The sequence below is a fragment of the Melopsittacus undulatus genome, chromosome 2 (assembly GCF_012275295.1).
Source record: "Melopsittacus undulatus isolate bMelUnd1 chromosome 2, bMelUnd1.mat.Z, whole genome shotgun sequence".
Classification (NCBI taxonomy): domain Eukaryota; kingdom Metazoa; phylum Chordata; class Aves; order Psittaciformes; family Psittaculidae; genus Melopsittacus; species Melopsittacus undulatus.
In genome coordinates this window covers 63,917,311-63,936,385 of record NC_047528.1, presented here as the reverse complement: position 1 = coordinate 63,936,385, position 19,075 = coordinate 63,917,311, and the positions used below count along the sequence as shown (strand labels likewise).

The following is a 19,075-nucleotide window of genomic DNA, read 5'->3' as shown; positions in this document are numbered from 1 at the left end:
GATTTCACTGATAGGATCAGTGTAAGACCTACAAAAAAAACTTGTTATTGTGCAAGTAGGTAAATAGAAAATTCTACTGCTTAAAGACATTCTACTGCTTAACTCCCTTCAGCAGGGGTAAAAACCCAGGAGACCTTCCTTGTCACACACTGTAGAGATCACTCTGCAAAAAAAAACCAACCAAACCAGATGTGAACAACCTCTGCGTGCTGCATTCCTTCCTCCTGCTTCTCCTAGGAAATTCCCCTTAGACAGGAATTCCAAAAGGCACTAATCATAGAATCATAGAATAGTTAGGATTGGAAAGGACCTCAAAATCACTTTGCATAGCCATGTTTTTATCAGTAGAAAATTAGTATCTGAAAAATACTCACCTTTCTCAGATGTCTTATCTTAATTGTCCAGAAACTGCTTTGGGAATAGGAGAGATTTTGTTTGTTGGGGTTTTGTTTGGTTGGTTGGTTGGTTTGGGTTTGGTTGGTTGGGTGTGTTTTGGGTTTTTTATGTGAAAAAATGTTTTTTGCAGAACTCATCTTGCTAATACTTTTCTAAAAGTTTGCTAAAACTTGGAACAACCTGAAATTCCACCTGCAAATTGCAACTGACAAAGTCACTTAGAAGACACATGTTTTTCAAGGAAGAAATGTCAAGCAGGAAATTCACTGCACAGAAACTAACAGGACTGCTCATGTGCTGCAAGTTAACTGCAGATTAAGGAGTTTTGCTAGATAAGATCTTTACAGAATTTTAATCACAGGAATCTAGAGCACATAAAAACTATTCAGATGCTGTTATACATGAGGTACAGCACAACTTGGACTTTAAAATCTGTACAGAGTTCACTGCTGAAAGGCTTCATCGGAGAAGTGCAGCTTATGAGCAATGCAAAAAGGAAAAGGAATGAAGTAATTTCTTGCAGCCACAGCCTATTGATCATAAATCCTTCCTCTTGGTGAATCAGAGATGTAGGGCTGATGTAGAACTACTTAACTTTACATGCAAGCTGCTTGTGTGTTACAGTTGTAACAAAATAATCCGGATGCATCTGTCACTTTCACCTGCCTTCTTGGTTCCTTCACATGCAGACTTCAAAAAGTAATACCTCTTCCTCACAGTGGAAAAGCTTGTTTCATCCTTTTTTCAACTGGCTCTCTACATTGCCTTCCCTTTGTTCCCAGCTGTTATTTATGATGTGGATTCAACTCATGGTATTTACATGAGCTTTCAGTCAGCATCCTGCTACAGCATAAATGTGTAGTGACAAAAAGCCTTTAAGAACAGTGGTATGTAGGCATTCCTCAGCAAAACTAGGTAAGTCAGCAAAAGAGATGAAAGGGCTGTACACAAGGAATGCTGGCTGCACCACTGTGACTTCCATTTGCCCTACATCCCCTCATCTTTGGGGGTCTTCTCACAGCAGCTGTGTTGCAGTTTGTCAGCTCTTGCTGATGCATCTGTGTATCACCCTCATCTCATCTATTTTCAGGACATTCAGATCTTCAGAATCTCTAACTAGTTTCATGTTTGAAAAGACTGAAGTAACTGTTACCTGTATGGAGCCCAACAGGTTTATATCTCCTCTCTGATACCCGTCTTGCTTTTTTAAAGGCTTTAAAACTGTGTATTTCAGGTGTCTCAGTTCCTCCCTGTTTCTCTCTTAACAGTTTCCTTTGAGTTAACTCTATGTGTTTAAAAAGATAATATCACCAAGATATATTAAGCATACATACTTTTTATATTGTTTAAATACAAATATCCCCTAGTTCTCTCCAGTCTGCTTATCAGCTTGAACATACTTTTTTTTTCCCAGCAGGAAAACCTGGTATGAAATTTCTGAACTTGTGTATTATTTGAGGCGACAACAGCTCCTTCTCCTATATTTAGTTCAATATCCTGGTATAAATTTGTTTTTCAAAATTACAAGCTGTAGAATGCGAATCATGACTTAGGAATTATGCATTTGACTTAAGGGACTGGGACAAAAGTGCATAATTTACCTTTTTTACCCATTTGTACCTTTTCCTATTCTCCTCAGTAGGGCCATGTCTGTGGGTGAAACAAAAAGGCTCTAGGTCCTGTTAATTTCTTCCTGTTCCAGTTGCTTCTGAGCAATCAGAAAAGCACACACAGCAACAGGACTGGTCCTAGCATGTATCATCCACTAGTGGAGTTTCAAAGCCCTGCTCAAAACAGTGCTGATGTTAAATTCAGTGCAGATTTCATTCACACCTGAACACAGCTGGAGGACCTGATTTTGCTGGAAAGTTTTTCAGGCATCAGAAGCTGTGCTCCCACACATACACAGACCATTTCTGTCTCAACAGGAGCTGAACACCTGTGTGCATGAGGAAACAGAATATTTCCCCTTACTACTTCATCTCTGAGGCCTGATTTTAGAAATGCTGAGAACACCTATGCCTTATGCTGCAGTCAAAATGAAGTGGCAGTGACCATTTCATTCTAATGGTGCCCTCTCTTCTTGGTATGCAGTAGCAGAGCAGTTAAAGAAATCTACTGCATGATGGAGTTGCAAGTAAAATTAATGTCTTTATTTGAGAAGATTTGAATTTACTCTTGGATGTTTCTGAGGAAGGCTTTGACCACTGGGATATATGGGTGCTAGGAAGGAGGATGGAGATATTCTCTGCTCTGGTTGTTGAAGCTGATCCACTGTGTTCAGAGTAAAATTAAATGCATGTGGTCAGGAAGAGTTATCAGGATGGAAAGAAAGAGTTATCAAGGCTGCTTGTGTTGGTGGTTAAGATGGTTGCTTTAAAATCCTTTTTCCAGAGCTTCTGATGTGGATGGTATGTGCAATGTACGTATCATATAGACAGAACAGGGACCTGTCCCCGGGGAGGTCCCCTGTGGGTGACAGTGTCACGCTCTCTCTTCCTCTCCCTAGCTCAAATAGCCACCCAGTGGTATACCACTGCACGGTAATGTCCCCTCCGAAAAACCCAAGGCATGACATTCTCACAGTTGTTAAATGAGGCCAGCTATCAATACATCCCTTCACTGGGTGAACAAAGGCAGCCTAAGCTGATTCAGGCTTTCCTACCATGTAAAAACTATAGTACTCAATTTACTGGCATAAACACTGCAGTATCTAATCTACTCTAGTGAGAACCCACCTGCAATACTGTGTCCAGCTCTGGAGTCCTCAGTACAGGAAAGACATGGACCTTTTGGAGAGGGTTCAGAGGAGGGCCACAAAACTGATCAGAGTGATGGAGCACCTCTCCTATGTAGACAGTCTCATTTTTCTTCTCAGCCATGAGAAGAGAAGGCTCTGGGTAAACCCAATTGAAGCCTTTCAGTACTTAACAGGACCTATAAAGATGGTGAGAGACTTTTTAGCGGGGCCTGTTGTGATAGGACAATGGATGACGGTTTCAAACTAAAAGAGGGGAGATTCAGGCTGGATGTGAGGAACAAATTTTGTATGTTGAGGGTGGTAAAACACTGGCACAGGTTGCCCAGAGAGGTGGTGATGCCCCAGCCCTGGAGACATTCAAGTCCAGGTTGGATGTGGTTCTGGGTAATCTGATCTAGCTGAAGATGCCTGTGCTCATCGCAGGGTGTGTTGGACTAGACAACCTTTGAAGGTCCCTTCCAACCCAAACCATTCAATGATTCTATGATTCTAAATGGAGCTTTATTTGCATGATGCAGTTCAGGATGTTGTATAGAACAGTTTACTCAAAAAAAAAAAGTTATAAAACAATGAAAATTATGTCATATTTCCATAATTTCAATTTTAATGCCATCAATTATATCATATAGACACTTTAGGAACCAGAAAAAGGGAGAAAAAATTACTAAGTAATTTTCTGAGGATAGTTTGCTTTACTCGTAAATCAGCACAGATTCATGCCTTTGTATTTTTCTAAAGAATCACATCTTAGGAAAATGTTGAAGTCTGCAAGAAAGGGGGAACAGAGAGAAAGCAGGCTTTGTAATTATTAAAACCTGTATGATAAGTACAGTAAGGGGTACTTACCGTAGAGAAATGAACCCTCTTTTCCTTATCTGTCACTGAAGAGCCCTATTTTATACATAGCCATCAGGAAAAAACAGTTACGGATATTTTCTCCTGTGAAAAGTTATGTTGTGCTTTGTCTGTTCCTCGGAAATATTAGCAATGAGAACAGCAGCAATTTAAGATTAGATAGTAGCTGGGGAATATTTATTATCCTGATGAGCTTGACTCTTCTACCTGCAAATATCTGCTTTAATCTTCTTAATAGTCTTCTGGTATTAATTATATGAAGAAGAAAGACCAAAGAAAATCAGATAAGGTAAGTTGTTTTGGTCTATTTTGCATTTTTGAGCTAATGTTTTGGTGCAACAACTTTGAAGAGGTGGTGTCTTTAAATATTCCTTGAATTCTCTTGGAAACTGAAAGGTGACTTTCATGTATTACACACTCCCTGTAAACAGATCTGACAGGACTTAATATTAACCAACTGTCAGCAAACTCTAAGACCTTTTTGTTGCTATGACACTATTACTGTGGAAACTTTCTATTAGTTTCTAGAAGATGGATGAAAGTAGAATATACTGAAGATTTTTCATCACAAATTTCTGCAGAAAAGAAATTATTGATAATGACAAATTTATCTGATCTAAATTAAATTACCTTTACAGACCAGATTATACAACGTGGGAAATTGTTTCTTTTAATCTGACATTCTTTTTATTTGTTGACATTTCAAACTTTCTAGTCAAAATATATGTGTGAAGGGTCTTTAGGCCATTTAAATTGCCACAGCTTTTGATCCCCACTTTGCAATCAAGACATAATTCCTGTATTGTGAGGATAGAGGCTGTATTTATCTGGCTAGAGTCAATATGAAACTGAGGCTTCTGTATTTCCCTTGCTTTGCCTTGCCTTCACTTCCCTCTACTGCTTCTTTTCCCATTCTCAGTGATTCACGATTTTTATGCATCAAATGCTACTGAAAAACATTTAACGTTCCCCAGTCTATCTAATGAAGTATGTCCACTCTACAGATCATATAGACAATCTAAATGGGATTTAAATCAAAAGTGTGATTCTTAGTCACTGCCTTGCCCCATCCTGAATGAGAAAGAGAGCATGGAGTGTAGAGCCTGAGGTTGATAGGTAACCATTTGGCCTTTAGACATCTGCTACAAAGATCAGTTATTAAATTTACTTTCAGAAAACAAACAAAACAAAGAGTATTTTTTGGTTACTTCAATTGCATTTGATCCCCCAGAGTTTTACTCTTGTTACATAACCATCTACCCTTCCATTTTTTTCTATTTTTTGAGATGCTTAGCAGATCCTCAATTCTGGGACTTGTTAAGAACAGCTGAGGTTTCAACTGTTACTTTGCTGATCCATTTAAAGCAATTTCAGGTGCACATACCTGACTGTTGTCTCCTTATTTTCACTTGTAGGTTTTATATAACATCTTCATCGCTTTCACCCAGATGCACAGGTATGAAGAAATCGAATCCATTGATGTCTTTGCTGGCTTCGCTCGCTTCTTCGTGGTGGGGCTAGGTGGCATGTTGTTCGGCATTGTCTTTGGATTTGTTTCAGCATTCATGACTCGATTCACTCACAACGTTTCTGCTATTGAACCCCTGCTGGTCTTCATGTTCAGCTACCTGGCATACTTGTCTGCTGAAACCCTTTACATCTCAGGCATTTTGGCGTGAGTATCTCTGATGGCTTTTCAGATGGCCTCTGGAGGAAAGTGTTATTACTTTGAGGAGGTGGTTTGCATGAGGGTGATACAATACAGGCATTTTCAGTCTCTGTCCCAGAGATCTGCAGTGGAAGGCTTCCAAAAGATCTGTAAAATGCAATGCTAACTAGGAAATGCAAGCCTATCATCAGCATAAGTATACCTCAGCATATAGAGGAGTGCATATCTGCTCTGAAACTTTTTAGATTTTTGCCTATTGGAAAAAAGCCCTGCAAATTGTGGGTGAAGTGGCTAGTGCTGCCACCGTCTGTCTGCTGCCTCTGGTAAGATCAGCAGAATGAGAGAACCATCTGATAACAGGTCAGTGTATCTGTATTTCTAAGCAGCATCACCATCAGATTACAAGAGAGATGAAAAGTAATGAGTATGCAAACATAACAAAGAATGTCTAAGTTTTTGCTTTTGTATGCAGCTGTGAACATCAGCTCTGACAGACTTTACTGGAATTACTTTACATTTGAACAGCAGCATTGGAACTGACACTGGACAAAACCAGACAGCCAAGAACATCAAGTATATATGTATACATATAGTCATGCATATAGATATTGGTGATCATATTTTAATGTGATCAGGATAGCTTGATGCTGCTGTAATGTTAGTGACTGCTTCCTGCAGTGAGAAAACTGAAAGGTTTATTGGCCATAGTAAATGAAGAGAGGATGAGTACTGTCCAAAGGAAAGAGGGCAGAATCAGGAAAGGAGTCAGAAGAGAAAGGAAGGAATAGGGGTGAAAGTGAGAGACTTTACAAGAAAACTGCTGGGAGGTGAATTTCAAACATAATACTGATTTTCAAACAAATAATGAATAATGAATTTCAAACAAATTGCTCCTCAGCTGGGTAAAGAAATGGGAACCTGATGGTAGTAAATTCTCCAGCTGGTGTTGGTGGCTGCTGTGGGCTCAGTGCCTAGCTATTGGGTGACATCAGCCCTTGAATGCCCTGTGTTGGCTCTGAGCTTGCATGGTAGGTCTTGCGAGCACTGGTGATCCAGAAAGGAGTCCCCTTTATTGAAGACAAACCAGTTTAAACCTAACAAATACGAGCGTGTGGCTGGTGATGTTCAGACAGGTGCATTTACTCACCTTCATTTGTGAAATCCTGATTTCGTAGAATCATAGAACCATAGAATACTTCAGATTGGAAGGGACTTTTGAAGGTTGTCTAGTCCAGGGGCAATGACCAGGGCATCTTCAACTAGATCAGGTTGATCAGAGCTCCATCCAGACTGACCTTGAATGTTTCCACAGATGGGGCATCTACAGCCTCTCTGGGAAACCTGCTCCAGTGTTTCACCACATTCATTGTAAAATATTTCTTCCTTATATCTAGTCTAAATCTACTAAAATCTTTTAGTTTAAAACCATTACCCCTTGTCCTGTTGCTACAGGGCCTATTAAAATGTTTGTCCCCATCTTTCTCATAAGCACCCTTTAAGTGTTGAAAGGCTGCAATAAGGTCTCCTCAGAGACTTCTCCAGAATAACCAGCCCCAAGTTGTTCAGCTTCAGAATAGAACTGGCTTTGTAAAAACAGCCTTTGTAGGATGGCCCTGGGAAGCAATATTTGGATATTTAGCCATATTAGATAAGTAGTTAGACAGGATATATGTCTTCCTCAGCAATTAGATAAAGAAGATTACTCTTGTACTGTGTTTCGTATATCCAACACAGTTGCTCTAACTGATGTAACTTACAACTTCAACTGAGCAGGGTTAGACCTAGTGTGTAGTGAACACTCATACCATATGGACCCTTTCGTACCTGCACTGCCCAAAGTACTGCTTCTCTGTTATTCATTACACTAGACTACGTGGGTCTTTATTTCTTTTGCTTCATATTTTCATTAGAGTGCTGAAATTATTAGTAATAAAAGAATGTTAATATAATTTATTATTCTTACTGCTTCATTAAGGAAATTATTGCTTGTTTTAGGGATGGGAACTTATTGTCACCCTTCTGAATTATTGAGAAAATCATTAATTTTTCACTTGGGTCATGAAAGTCTATTATGCATGTGCCTCTGAAAGTCAACAGTATTAAACATTAATTCCTAATGGCCTTGTCCTAGAGTGTCCTTGGACCTGCTAAATGTCTCAGCTTCATGAAAATACGCTTGAGATTCCTTCAGTAGAAATTGAATGAGCAGAAGCTAGACAAAGGGTTGTTTAATGAACAGTCATCATTCTCTGAATTCATAAGTTTGGAAAAATATAATCAGAAGAAGCCCCAAAGACTAAAATACTATCAGTAGAAACTAGATAGATGATGGATTATGTTACTAGCATAGTGCTCAATCTGTTTATCACCTATGACTATGGAAAATAAAGGGGGAAAGAGGAAGCCTCCTTTAGTAGGGCTGCCCAAATACTGCTGCTCCAGGTGATTAACACTAGCAATTGTATCAGGTGGCTGCTCATGCCTCTGAAGCAGACTCTAGTCTTCATTAACAGTGAAGAGGTAAAAAACGTCCTTATGCTTCCTTACCACATTCCCCACACCCTAAATAAATAAGAGGGGAAGGACACATCTATAGGGTAACTGAATTTCTCCTTGCTGTACACAGTGGGCTGCTGTGGGTTGAGCCACTGCAGCTTATCCTAGCCCCTGCTGATCTTGCCAGCTAGCTGGCAGGGAGCCACTGGGAGCATAGGACTATTACCATGTCTTACCACCAACAACGACCTCAAAGAACAAGATCACTGAGAGGTTGGTTATATCCCTCTAAACATAGGCTAGTACAAAACTGGCTTGCCCTTTGTTTGAGACTCAAATATTTGGTGCTTGGTGGCTTGTGTGTTAAGCATTCAGGATATAATGGACTTTGAACTGAAACGTGATACCATTGCTTCCTTGTCTGGAAGGCTGACTGGTTTGCTTCCTTTTTCCTGTATGCAAAATGGATTTGTAAAGTTGAATGAAGATGCTCTTCTATCTAATGAAATAGGTAATGTTACTGAAGAAATAAAAAGCTTCTTGATATTAAGAAGGTCAGGGAATGGTAATGGAGAGTGCAGATAATGAAAGCTGATGTAGTTCTTAAATGAAAGATAAAGCCAGGTTGTGGCTGATCTTGATGTTTTCCCTGGAACAGGATGACATCATGTGCAGTGACAATGAAAAAATATGTGGAGGAGAACGTTTCCCAGAATTCCTATACTACAATAAAATATTTCATGAAGATGCTGAGCAGCGTCAGCGAGACCCTGATTTTTGTATTTATGGGAGTGTCTACAGTGGGGAAAAACCATGAGTGGAACTGGGCCTTCATTTGCTTCACCCTGCTCTTCTGCCTCATTTGGCGAACACTGAGTAAGTCATGCACCTCTGAGAGAAACCCTTTGGTGCAAAGGTTATGTTAGAAAAGTCTGTGTAGGCTGGCATAACCAGTTTAAAACCAAATTTACTGAGAAGTTAATTTCACTAATCTACACATGAAAAATAGGGGAATGGGGGGAAACCCAAACAAATAGGGGTCTGTTTCAGATGTGTTGCCTATGAATTATGCCATACTTTTTGAACCTGAAGACTTTATTCTGCGTTGCATTAAGTTACAGATTCTGCAAGAGAAAACAAACACATGTACACTTACTTGGAGAAGTGATGAATTAGAACATCCCTTACTCAACCACTGTTATTTGTTACTTTAATTACAAATATGAGTGAACAATGCTTTTGTAATGAAAGGTGTAAAGATGTTTTGGAAGAAATACACATGAGAAGGCCAAAAATACAATTGTGCAGGAAACCTTATTTCTGACAGTTTTTAACTTCAGAGTACCTGAACTGGCCATCTTAGTAGTTTTGGATGGGGTTTTGGGGGTTGTTTGTTTGTTGGTTTTTTTTTTTTGGGGGGGGGGGGGGGGTGTTTGCTTTTTGGGGTTTTGTTTTGTTTTTTCCAGTAGTTTTTTTCAGAGCAATTTATGTTTTTAAAGAAAATGAGAAATACAAATATTCCATCAGATGGCCTTGGAGGATGTATTCTGAGCACTGACATTTAGGCACCTGCCTTGGGTAACTAAGCTAGTAGGTTAGTTCCCCCTGTTTCATTTACAATCAAAGGAGGCCCTTCTGAGGCATCCTGTGGGACAGAAATCTACACTGGTCACCTGCCACCACCTCCTCCAGCCTTCAGGCCTTGTCGATATTTTATTTACATACAGGCTTTAGCTGTTTAGGCTTGGAGTGTAGTAAGCAGCTCTACAGAAAAGGACCTGGCCTGGTAGATAACAGGTTGAACGCAAGTCAGAATAATGTCCTTGTGACAAAAAAGACCAACAGTGTTCTGGGCCACATTAGCAAGTGTGTAGCCAGCAGCAAAATGTTTCTTCCCTTCTCTTCATCACTGGTAGAAATGTGTGTTTCCAGAGCAGTCTCTCCAGTTCTGGGTTCCTCAGTGTAGGAAGGACACAGAGGTGCTGGATCAAGTTCAATAGAGGTCACCAACCTAGTCAGAGGCTGGAGCACTGATATACAGAGAGAGTCTGAGAGTGCTGAGTCTATGCAGCCTGAGGAAGACATAGCACAGGAGAGACATGATGTTCTACAAGTGTCAGAGGGGTGAGAGAAGATGGAGCCAGACACTTCTCAGAGGTGTACAGGAACAGGACAAGAAGGAACAGACACAAGCTGGAACATCAAAATTCAGAATTGACACTAGGAACCCATTTCTTAACATGAGGCTGATCCAGTATTGAAACAGTGGTCCAGCTCTCTATTTTTGAAAGCATTCAAGACTTGACTGAAACTTTGAACAACCTGATCTGATTAACTCTGCCTTGATAAGGACTTTGACTAGATGACCTTCAAAGGTCCTTTCCAACCTACAGTACTCTGAGTCTAACATCTGGGACCAGCTAGGTGTTGGCATCAAACACCTAATATTAAGGTGCTCTTGGTTGAACCTCTCAAGCGGCTTGTCCCTTCAAACAAAAAGAATACCAGAGCAGAAAGGAGACATTGGTTCAAAACCCATGTACATTTCAAGACCTTTGACTTTTAAGTCTGGGAGCCCTGTAGGTAGGCATTTAACACAAGGGAGAAAAAAGAGGAAAAAAACAAGTATGGCTTCTAAGTTTTTAAAGGCTTACTTTCAGAGTGCATATTGGAACATCCATCCAACCAAGACAGAAAAAGTGCTCTCCTGATGCAAAAGCTGTTTTGCTGCTGCATGTCCATCCTGCTCTCAAACACCAAGGGGAGTGCTAGAGCTTTCCAGAGGATGGCTGAAGTATATTCTGCTATATTTGTTTGCTAAAATGATTGCATCAATTTGCCTGAAGCTTGAGTAAAGTAAAGAGAATTTGCCTGAGGGTGATACTTACATACGTAGTTTCAATTCAAGTAGCTGATCTCTATCATAGCTATAAGTAGCCAAAAAAGGTCTTATATAAAGCAGTATCCAGCAACCTGCATAACAGGATTCTGCTACTGGCCTTACCTATAATAGTGCACTGAGTTTATCAGTGACAGCTGTGTAAAATAATACCAGTAATTATTAGCATCTGCCAGCTTTTACTTCAGTACTTTAACAGTTTCCACACAAAACAGGATACATGTTTCTTATGGGAGACAAAGATTAAATCAAGCAGATTGCTAAATATACTCTATAAAGAAAAGCAGCAGTCCTTACACAGCCACAGGCTCTCTGATTAATTTAACTTTCATTACAAACAAAATTAAATTTAAGAATAAACACAGAATTAGAGACACAATAAGATAGAGGATTAAAAATTAAAATGTTATTACTCTTTGCCTTTCAGTGAACCTGTCCACAGGACTTGTTGGTAAAGCACTGCTCAAACACTTTGGGCAGACACTGTGCAGAAAGTAGGAAACACTGCAAGGGAAGGCACAGAAAAAGCTCTCATCCAGTGGATTGTCTTATCTCAAGAACACTTCAGAACAGAAGTGTGCATCATAAATGCAGAAAGTAAATATTTTCCCCTAATCTCACTTTTAAACTGCATAAATGAATTTAAATCCCAAAGCAGGTAGAAACTATGGTCTTTTCTAGGAGGTTTTTAACGCAAAACAGATTAAGCAGTTGGTCAACGAGAAGACATAAGAACCCAAAATTGAAAAGACTGCCAACAGCTGAGTGAGCCAAGATGTTGTTTTGCTTTAAGTATTTTCTTTTTCACCTTGGTTAATAATAGGTTGTTGGTTTGTTGGTATTTTTTAACCTTCCTAGGTGTATTTGCTCTCTTCTACATCAGCAACAAGTTCCGAACATATCCCTTCACTTTCAAAGACCAGCTCATTATTTCCTACAGTGGCCTTCGAGGAGCCAGCAGCTTCTCTCTTGCATTCTTACTTCCAGTGAATCTCTTCCCAAGAAAAAAATTGTTCATTACCGCTACTCTTGTAGTTATATATTTCACTGTGTTCATCCAAGTAAGTGTATTTCTTAATGGATTGCTTTCATATAATAGAGGTGACTGAAAGCTTCATAGTGAAGATTGCATTGAATTTCCTCTTAAATCATATTTTATGGCCAGATTTAGAACTGCAATGTATAATTACCCTTCCAGGGCTTTCTAGTCATTATTAAATAACTTCTTGAGAAAGTTGGCATTGAAAACCTATGTCTTTTAAAATATTCAAGGAAAGGAGCATTTTGTGTCCAAAATGCTCCTTATGTTCACTGCAGATGTGGTTCCTAATGCTTCCAAATAAAGAAGCATTTTAACTTTACGCTTCAATACAGAATCATTCTCTGTTAGCAGTGTACCTCAACCTGAACAGAAAACAGTATGTCTGTTCTATGAAGGATTTTGAATTTTTTACTTTTATCTTCATTCATCTTGGTGACCAAATGAGAACATTTAAAAATCATTTGTAAAAGAATATTACAGAAAAATGAAGTGAATAAATCAGATTTCTAAGAATAGCTGGCAACTTCGGATGTTTGGGCTGTTCCACTTGGCTTACACTGCTATATCTGGAAGAACTGGATCTTCTGGAAGTCTTGCGTCCCATGTTCTGTATTTTCCTGTACCAAAATCTCAGATAATCTAGGGTGCCAATGGGACACTATGCACTTGTGGTTAGATTCTACCAGAATGTTTCATAAAAAAAGATTTGTTTCTGTTTCCCTTTTTAAAATGTTATTCAGTAGCAGTGCAGTAAAGAATTGGAAAGAGCTGAAAAGAATTTTGAAGTTAAAAAACCCCACCCAAAGTATTTAATTCTGAACACACTGAAGTAAGTGATTTCAAGATTGTAAGAACCTCACAAAGATAATGTTTTCTTTCAAGCGAGTGCTGCTTTGAAGGTTGGAAAGGAGTTAAAACATGTCAATAAATACAATCTTGATTGCGAAAGCATTGGTGCATTGTAGCTCTCCATACAATTAATATATCTAATACACAGCTTTGCTAATTGATTAAAATTAAATCTTTTTGCTTTCTTTCTGTTCTTTTTTTTTTTTCTAAAGTATAATTAACATTTCAACTCATTGTTCCAAATGCAGGGAGTCACAATTGGACCATTGGTCAGGTATCTAGATGTGAAAAAGACCAACAAAAAGGAGTCTATCAATGAAGAGATTCATGTGCGAGTGAGTTTTTAATATCAGTAACTGGTATCCTAAAAAGAAGAGAAAGGGTACTCCAAAAGAGCTGGACAGATGGAGGCATCTGGTACCACTGGCATTCGGTGAATTTGGAGACTGAATGCTTTTATCAATATTTGGAGGAAAAACATAGACATAATTTTCTAAACTATATTTCATTCCTATTCATAGTAACTATCATATTATAATATTATACCACAAGGGTCTTGGTGTATCAGGACCTTTACTTCTTGACACTTGTGACCATGACAGAAACATGAAGGCCACATTTACAAAATGCACTCATCATTTTTCCCAGCTAGATTTGTCAAGCACCTTGTTGCCATCTTTTGACTGTTTCTGGGTACACACTGAACCCTTAAAAGTCTTTAATCAAGTTTTATTGAACTGAGTTGAACCATTGGTCTGCAAATTTAGTTTCAAGTTATTCTGAGTAATGGTCTTTTCCCCTCTCAAATGTTTACTTTAGCTCCCTAATTAACATTATAACAAATTACAGAAAGCTGCTTAAACTGACTTGACAATACGCAAAATATATGTACATGCTTTAATTTTCACAACAGGGAATATGTTTGAAATTAACAGAAACACTGTGCCTTAAAATTACACACATGCAGAGACATTAGAATGAGAGCATCTCAAATGGTTTGAATTTGAAGTACATTTAGTTCTTATTTCAACCCTTACACTTACCCTTGAAGTGAATTTATGTTTAAAAGCACCCCTTGTAAAAATATGTATGCAAGCATTCACTATATTTCTGTCTGTTTCTGTAACGCTATAAATACACAAAAGATGACTGAAAATCCTGGTAGTTATCTGTGGTGAACTTGTGAGTCTCATGACAATTTTCAAAAGCCTCAGAGGACTTGTCAGTCAAGGCAAAGGTAAGGTGTGTGGTACCTGGCCCTGTGCCTCTCTCAGGGAGATCACACATGCAGAAGGGAAACTGGATTGACAGAGCCAAGAATTTAGGTTTTGGTCTCAGTAAACACAGAGGACCAGGCAATTTGGATGCTCAGTATCATCTTCCTTTACTTGAGCCTGTACATTGCTGGGTGATGGTGAGATGATAGCAGACTGACAGACTTGCCTCCATCAAAATATTGCCCCTGCAGCCAAGTATAGGAGCTGCCACAATGGTATCTTTGCCTTGATTTCTAGAGAAATGTAGATGCTTTCAGAATTAACTCACACCCTCTAATAAAAAAATCTCAAATCCTGTCAACAATTACATATTTGTGGTAACATTATTTTACCATAATGGTCACTTAAAATTTTTCCATGGTTGTTTCTCTAGTTGATGGATCATTTGAAGGCTGGTATTGAAGACATATGTGGACACTGGAGTCATTATCAGCTGAGAGATAAGTAAGCATCTCTTATTGCAGCCTACTGTAATAAAATATCTATGATGTAAAATACAATAGGTTAATAGAATAAGAAATCAATCTTGTGCCCCATAAAGCTAAAGTAGCATGAAAATATTGGGGACATGTACAATATCTCTCTTTAAAAAGTTAACTCCTGAATGACCTTTATCTCTTGGGAGTGAAGTGCTCACATACTGCCTTCTGCAAATTACTTCTGCACAAATAAGCAGAAAATAAGCCTTCTGAAAGAAAAGCATAGCATGGGAACTTGTGCTGCACACATCAGCCTGTGCACATAGATTTGGCATAACTCTTAGATCCATGGCAGTGCTCCTTTAGGTCTGGATTTAGAACAGAAACTACATAAGGTGTCAGTCCTTCATTGACTTTTGCTGTAAGCTTCTGGAGCAAATATAATCCTGTCTTAGTGAGTACAGATTCAGTAACAGTTACCTGTCCTTACAAGCCTTCCCATTCAGTAATACTTAAAATAAGAGTACTGAAGGGAAGGGTTAAATTTAGATATCTGGTAGCATAAGCAGATACTCTCAAGCTAGTCTTAACTCAAAAACACAGGACCTGCCTTGTATTTTCTAGGAACAGAGTGAAGTGATTTTGCAAAGCTTGGTACTGTCCAGAAGTGATGGGCCTGCCATTCTGAGCTGCTGTTTCCTTTACCTTTTCCTTAAGGGAGCACTGTGAACATGCTGGCCATAACTGTAGCACATGAAGGGAAATGTGGGAGACACTAATCTTCCTTTCCCGCAGACATCTTATTACGATGTTGTGGGCTAAAAGTTATCCCTAGTTATCCTAGTTATGCCTAGACTTCTATGCTGGGTTCCTCTGTCTCACATTTCAGCACTGGACTCCAGTAATCAGCAGAGGGGTCTGTTGGGACTGCTTTCATGACTGGGTCTCTCCCAGTGGAAATCAAGAATTAAGAGTGGGAAGAAGGTGGCTGGTTTGCATCTGGTACTTGCCCCAGTGAGGAATAAGCATGTAATATGCTAGGGCACATACCTGGACCCAGAAGCTAAAATGTCATTTTGTCTCTCCCAGTACAAATTGAGCTTTAGGACATTTGCTGGGATCACATAACTGCCTGTGCAGTCAATAAGATAAACAAATCCCAGTTGGAACAGTAATTCCACTAGAATAGCTGCATTTACATCTGTGAGAAAATGTTATCCTCTTATCTCACATCTCATAACAGCTATGAAGAGAGTATTTTGTCTAAACTAGCCATAAAAACAGAATTTCAGTTCAGGCACAGATTCAAAAACCACAGTGTATGTGAAGGCATTTAATGGAAGAAGATTGTATTGAAAGTTAATTCCCCAGATGTTTCTACTCAACTTTAAAGAGGGTTAGCATATGTATATCAGAATTAATTACTTTAGTGTTGACACTCCAGGAGGCTTTCTGTAACACAGGAAAACATAAAGAAGAACAGAAATCCCAATGGAAATGTTTGTGTACCTATCTCTGCTATTATGTATAAAAACTAGCCTTTGTTAAGAAAAAATGTATAAACTCTAGTGTTTTTCCTAGTATTGTGGACCACATTACCTTGCTGTGGTAAACTGTAGCTTTGAAAGAAACTTACAGGAAGATCCGCTGTTGTTCTATTAAATACCCGCTGAAAGCACATACCTGTTCCAAAGCCACACACAACATATTCACATTCAAATTTACCACACATTAGTGATATTTTACAATCTGCAGCATGCAAGCACATAGTATTTTGTGGGCCATTCAATCTCTCTGTTATTCAGAATACAAATAACTGTATTTTCTCTGCTGTAATTGTCAGGATACAAAATTATCAGCAACATAATGGACCCAAACTACTGTAACTGCTGGGCCATTTAAAGCCTCATTGGTGGCTGGCTGAATAGGCCAGGATTGCTGTAAGAGCAGCTGCTGCTGTTATGCCCTACTAGAATACAACATTTGTACAAAAGCAGGGAGACTGTCCATATTCTTTTCCAACAAATGTGGCGGTGTTACATGCAAACATGCACCCCGCCTCTTTTTACTCTGATTGCAGCTTGTTTCTTTTCTTTTGTCTGGTGGGCTTTGCAATCTCTGTGGACCAGCAGAACATGCCAAATGTCCCTCTAAAGGTCTCCACTCACTGGGCCTTCAGGAGTCCACAGGTGCCTCCAATTTGGATTCAGTTTCTACCACTGAATTGTATATGTGTGCATTTGAATGAAGGTCAACTTGTACCTCAAAAATGAAAAGAAAACACATTTCATTTTTTTACACTTAATATCTTAATACACTTAATATCTTAATATCTATCTCTTTTGCAGATTTAAGAAGATTGATAATAAGTATTTGAAGAAAATCTTAATTCGGGAACACCAGCCTAAATCTAGCATTGTGTCATTGTACAAAAAGATGGAGATAAAACTGGCCATTGAGATGGCTGAGAGTAGCCTGAAACTTTCAAAAACACCTGCAGCTTCTTCACAGTGAGTACTGACTTCCTGATTCCTTTTTAGTGTAGGTGCAGGAAGGATGGGGATAAAAATGAGGAAATACCCAAGGCATTTTATGCCTTAAATAGAAATATATGGGAAAAACTAGTTATGAAAAGAGAAATTGGTGGTTTGTGCTGGCAATTTGGTGCTCCTCATATTTGCACTTTGGCTTTTTATTTGCAGAGTGAAAATTAAAACCAGAGACATTTTTTCTTTCTCTGTAATGATGGGCAGTTCTGAAGAGGAATCATGAGTCAGGTGCAGAAGCTGCTCTGGCTCCTTTACATCACAGCAGTGGTTCAAGGTGGCTGTACTTGTCACCGAGCTGGCCAGTGGGTTTTGCTTATCAGTAACAGGTGATGAGAGACCTGCAGGAGAGCTTGGAGCCAGGTCCCAACTGTATTATCCCTATCACTGATTTTTGTTAAAAGCAGATTTCCTTGTAACATTTGCAATTATTGCTACTTCAGTTTGCAGTCCTTCAAACTGTCTTGTCTCATTTTGGTACTTCCTTGCAAAATTCATCCAAATTAAGTCATGAGGACAGCCATACAGAGAAAGACTTGGGGGTACTAGTGGATTAAAAGCTGTATAAGTACCCAGCAACATAAGCTCGCAGCCCATAAAGTCAACCATATATGTCCTAGGCTGCACCAAAAGAAGCATGATCAGTAGGTCAAGGTAGGTGATTCTGCCCCTCTACTCCGCTCTGATGAGACCCCACCTAGAGTACTGTGTTCAGCTCTGGGGCACCCAGTACAGGAAAGACATGGACCTGTTGGAGAGCATCCACAAAAATGATCAGAGAAATGGAGCATCTCTCCTATGAGGAAAGGCTGAGAGAGTTGGGATTGTTCAGCCTGGAGAAGAGAAAGTTCTGGGGAGACCTGTCTGTGGCCTTCCAATACCTAAAGCAATCTTATAAGGAAGATGGAAACAGAGATTTAATAGGCCATGTAGCAATAAAACAAGAGGTGAAAGTTTTAAACTCAAGGAGGGTAGATTTAAACTAGATATAAGGAAGAAATTTTTTTTTGCGAGTGGTGAAACACTGGGGCAGGTTGCCTAGAGATGTGGTAGACGCACTATCCTTGGAAACATTCAAGGTCAGGCCGGATGGGGTTCTGAGCAACCTGATCTAGTTGAAGATGTCCCTGCAGATTAAAACTTGGCATCTAACAGATGTTCTTTGCTGAACAGTTGATCTTAAAAAGAGTGCTTGTCTGTCAGGCTCCTTTCTGTCTGCTGTATTCCCTTAACTGTTCTGAGCCAAGACAAAATGTGCAAGTTTGGTAGACAATCTATGGCAATAAAATCATATTACTCTTATTTTCTTAAGTGAAAGAGAAAAATAAAAAAAAAACCACCTCGGTATAGTTCAGAAATTCTCTCCTGAGCTGAGAATTTAGATTGAAAAATATTCTATGATAAACAGCTGATAATGATGGACTAATTTTTGCCATCTGTACTCTGGCTGTAATTGAATTTTACTGTGCATCAACCTCTCTGATGCACAGGTTTTCCTACTGAGACAGCCTTTTTAAAACTGAAGTGTCAACTTCAAAAAAACAAGTGCAGCCTGTGGCACAGAAACATGATTGTTGGAGGCTGTGAGAGTGTTCTGGAGAATATATGTTTTTCCAGCTCTGTTCATTGATAGGTTTGAGCACTGGAAGAGCCAGGGTAGTGAGCTAGTTGTTGGATCTTTGGTCTGAGCCAATGCAGCAGTTCTTTTCATTCTCCTGATCCATTCAGTGAGCCTGCTTAAGGTTTCTAAATGCATTTGTAAATTGCTCAATAGTTATCATTGAAACATCTTGTACCTAAAGTCTCTGACTTCAGTGAGGATACAAAAATCCGGCTGTAAGTAAGTGGAGATTTGAAATAAAATTC

General features: G+C 39.1%; 1 protein-coding gene across 1 annotated transcript in view; it reads left to right on the top strand.

Moving 5' to 3' along the window:
- SLC9A4 (solute carrier family 9 member A4) overlaps positions 1-19,075 on the top strand; it is a 33,438-nt gene that overhangs the window by 4,151 nt on the left and 10,212 nt on the right. Inside the window, exons 3-8 of the mRNA XM_013129577.3 lie at positions 5,428-5,687; positions 8,836-9,053; positions 11,935-12,137; positions 13,216-13,302; positions 14,618-14,688; positions 17,012-17,173. Of these exons, the coding sequence (XP_012985031.3) occupies positions 5,428-5,687; positions 8,836-9,053; positions 11,935-12,137; positions 13,216-13,302; positions 14,618-14,688; positions 17,012-17,173 (1,001 nt within the window). The remainder of the gene's footprint in view (positions 1-5,427; positions 5,688-8,835; positions 9,054-11,934; positions 12,138-13,215; positions 13,303-14,617; positions 14,689-17,011; positions 17,174-19,075) is intronic.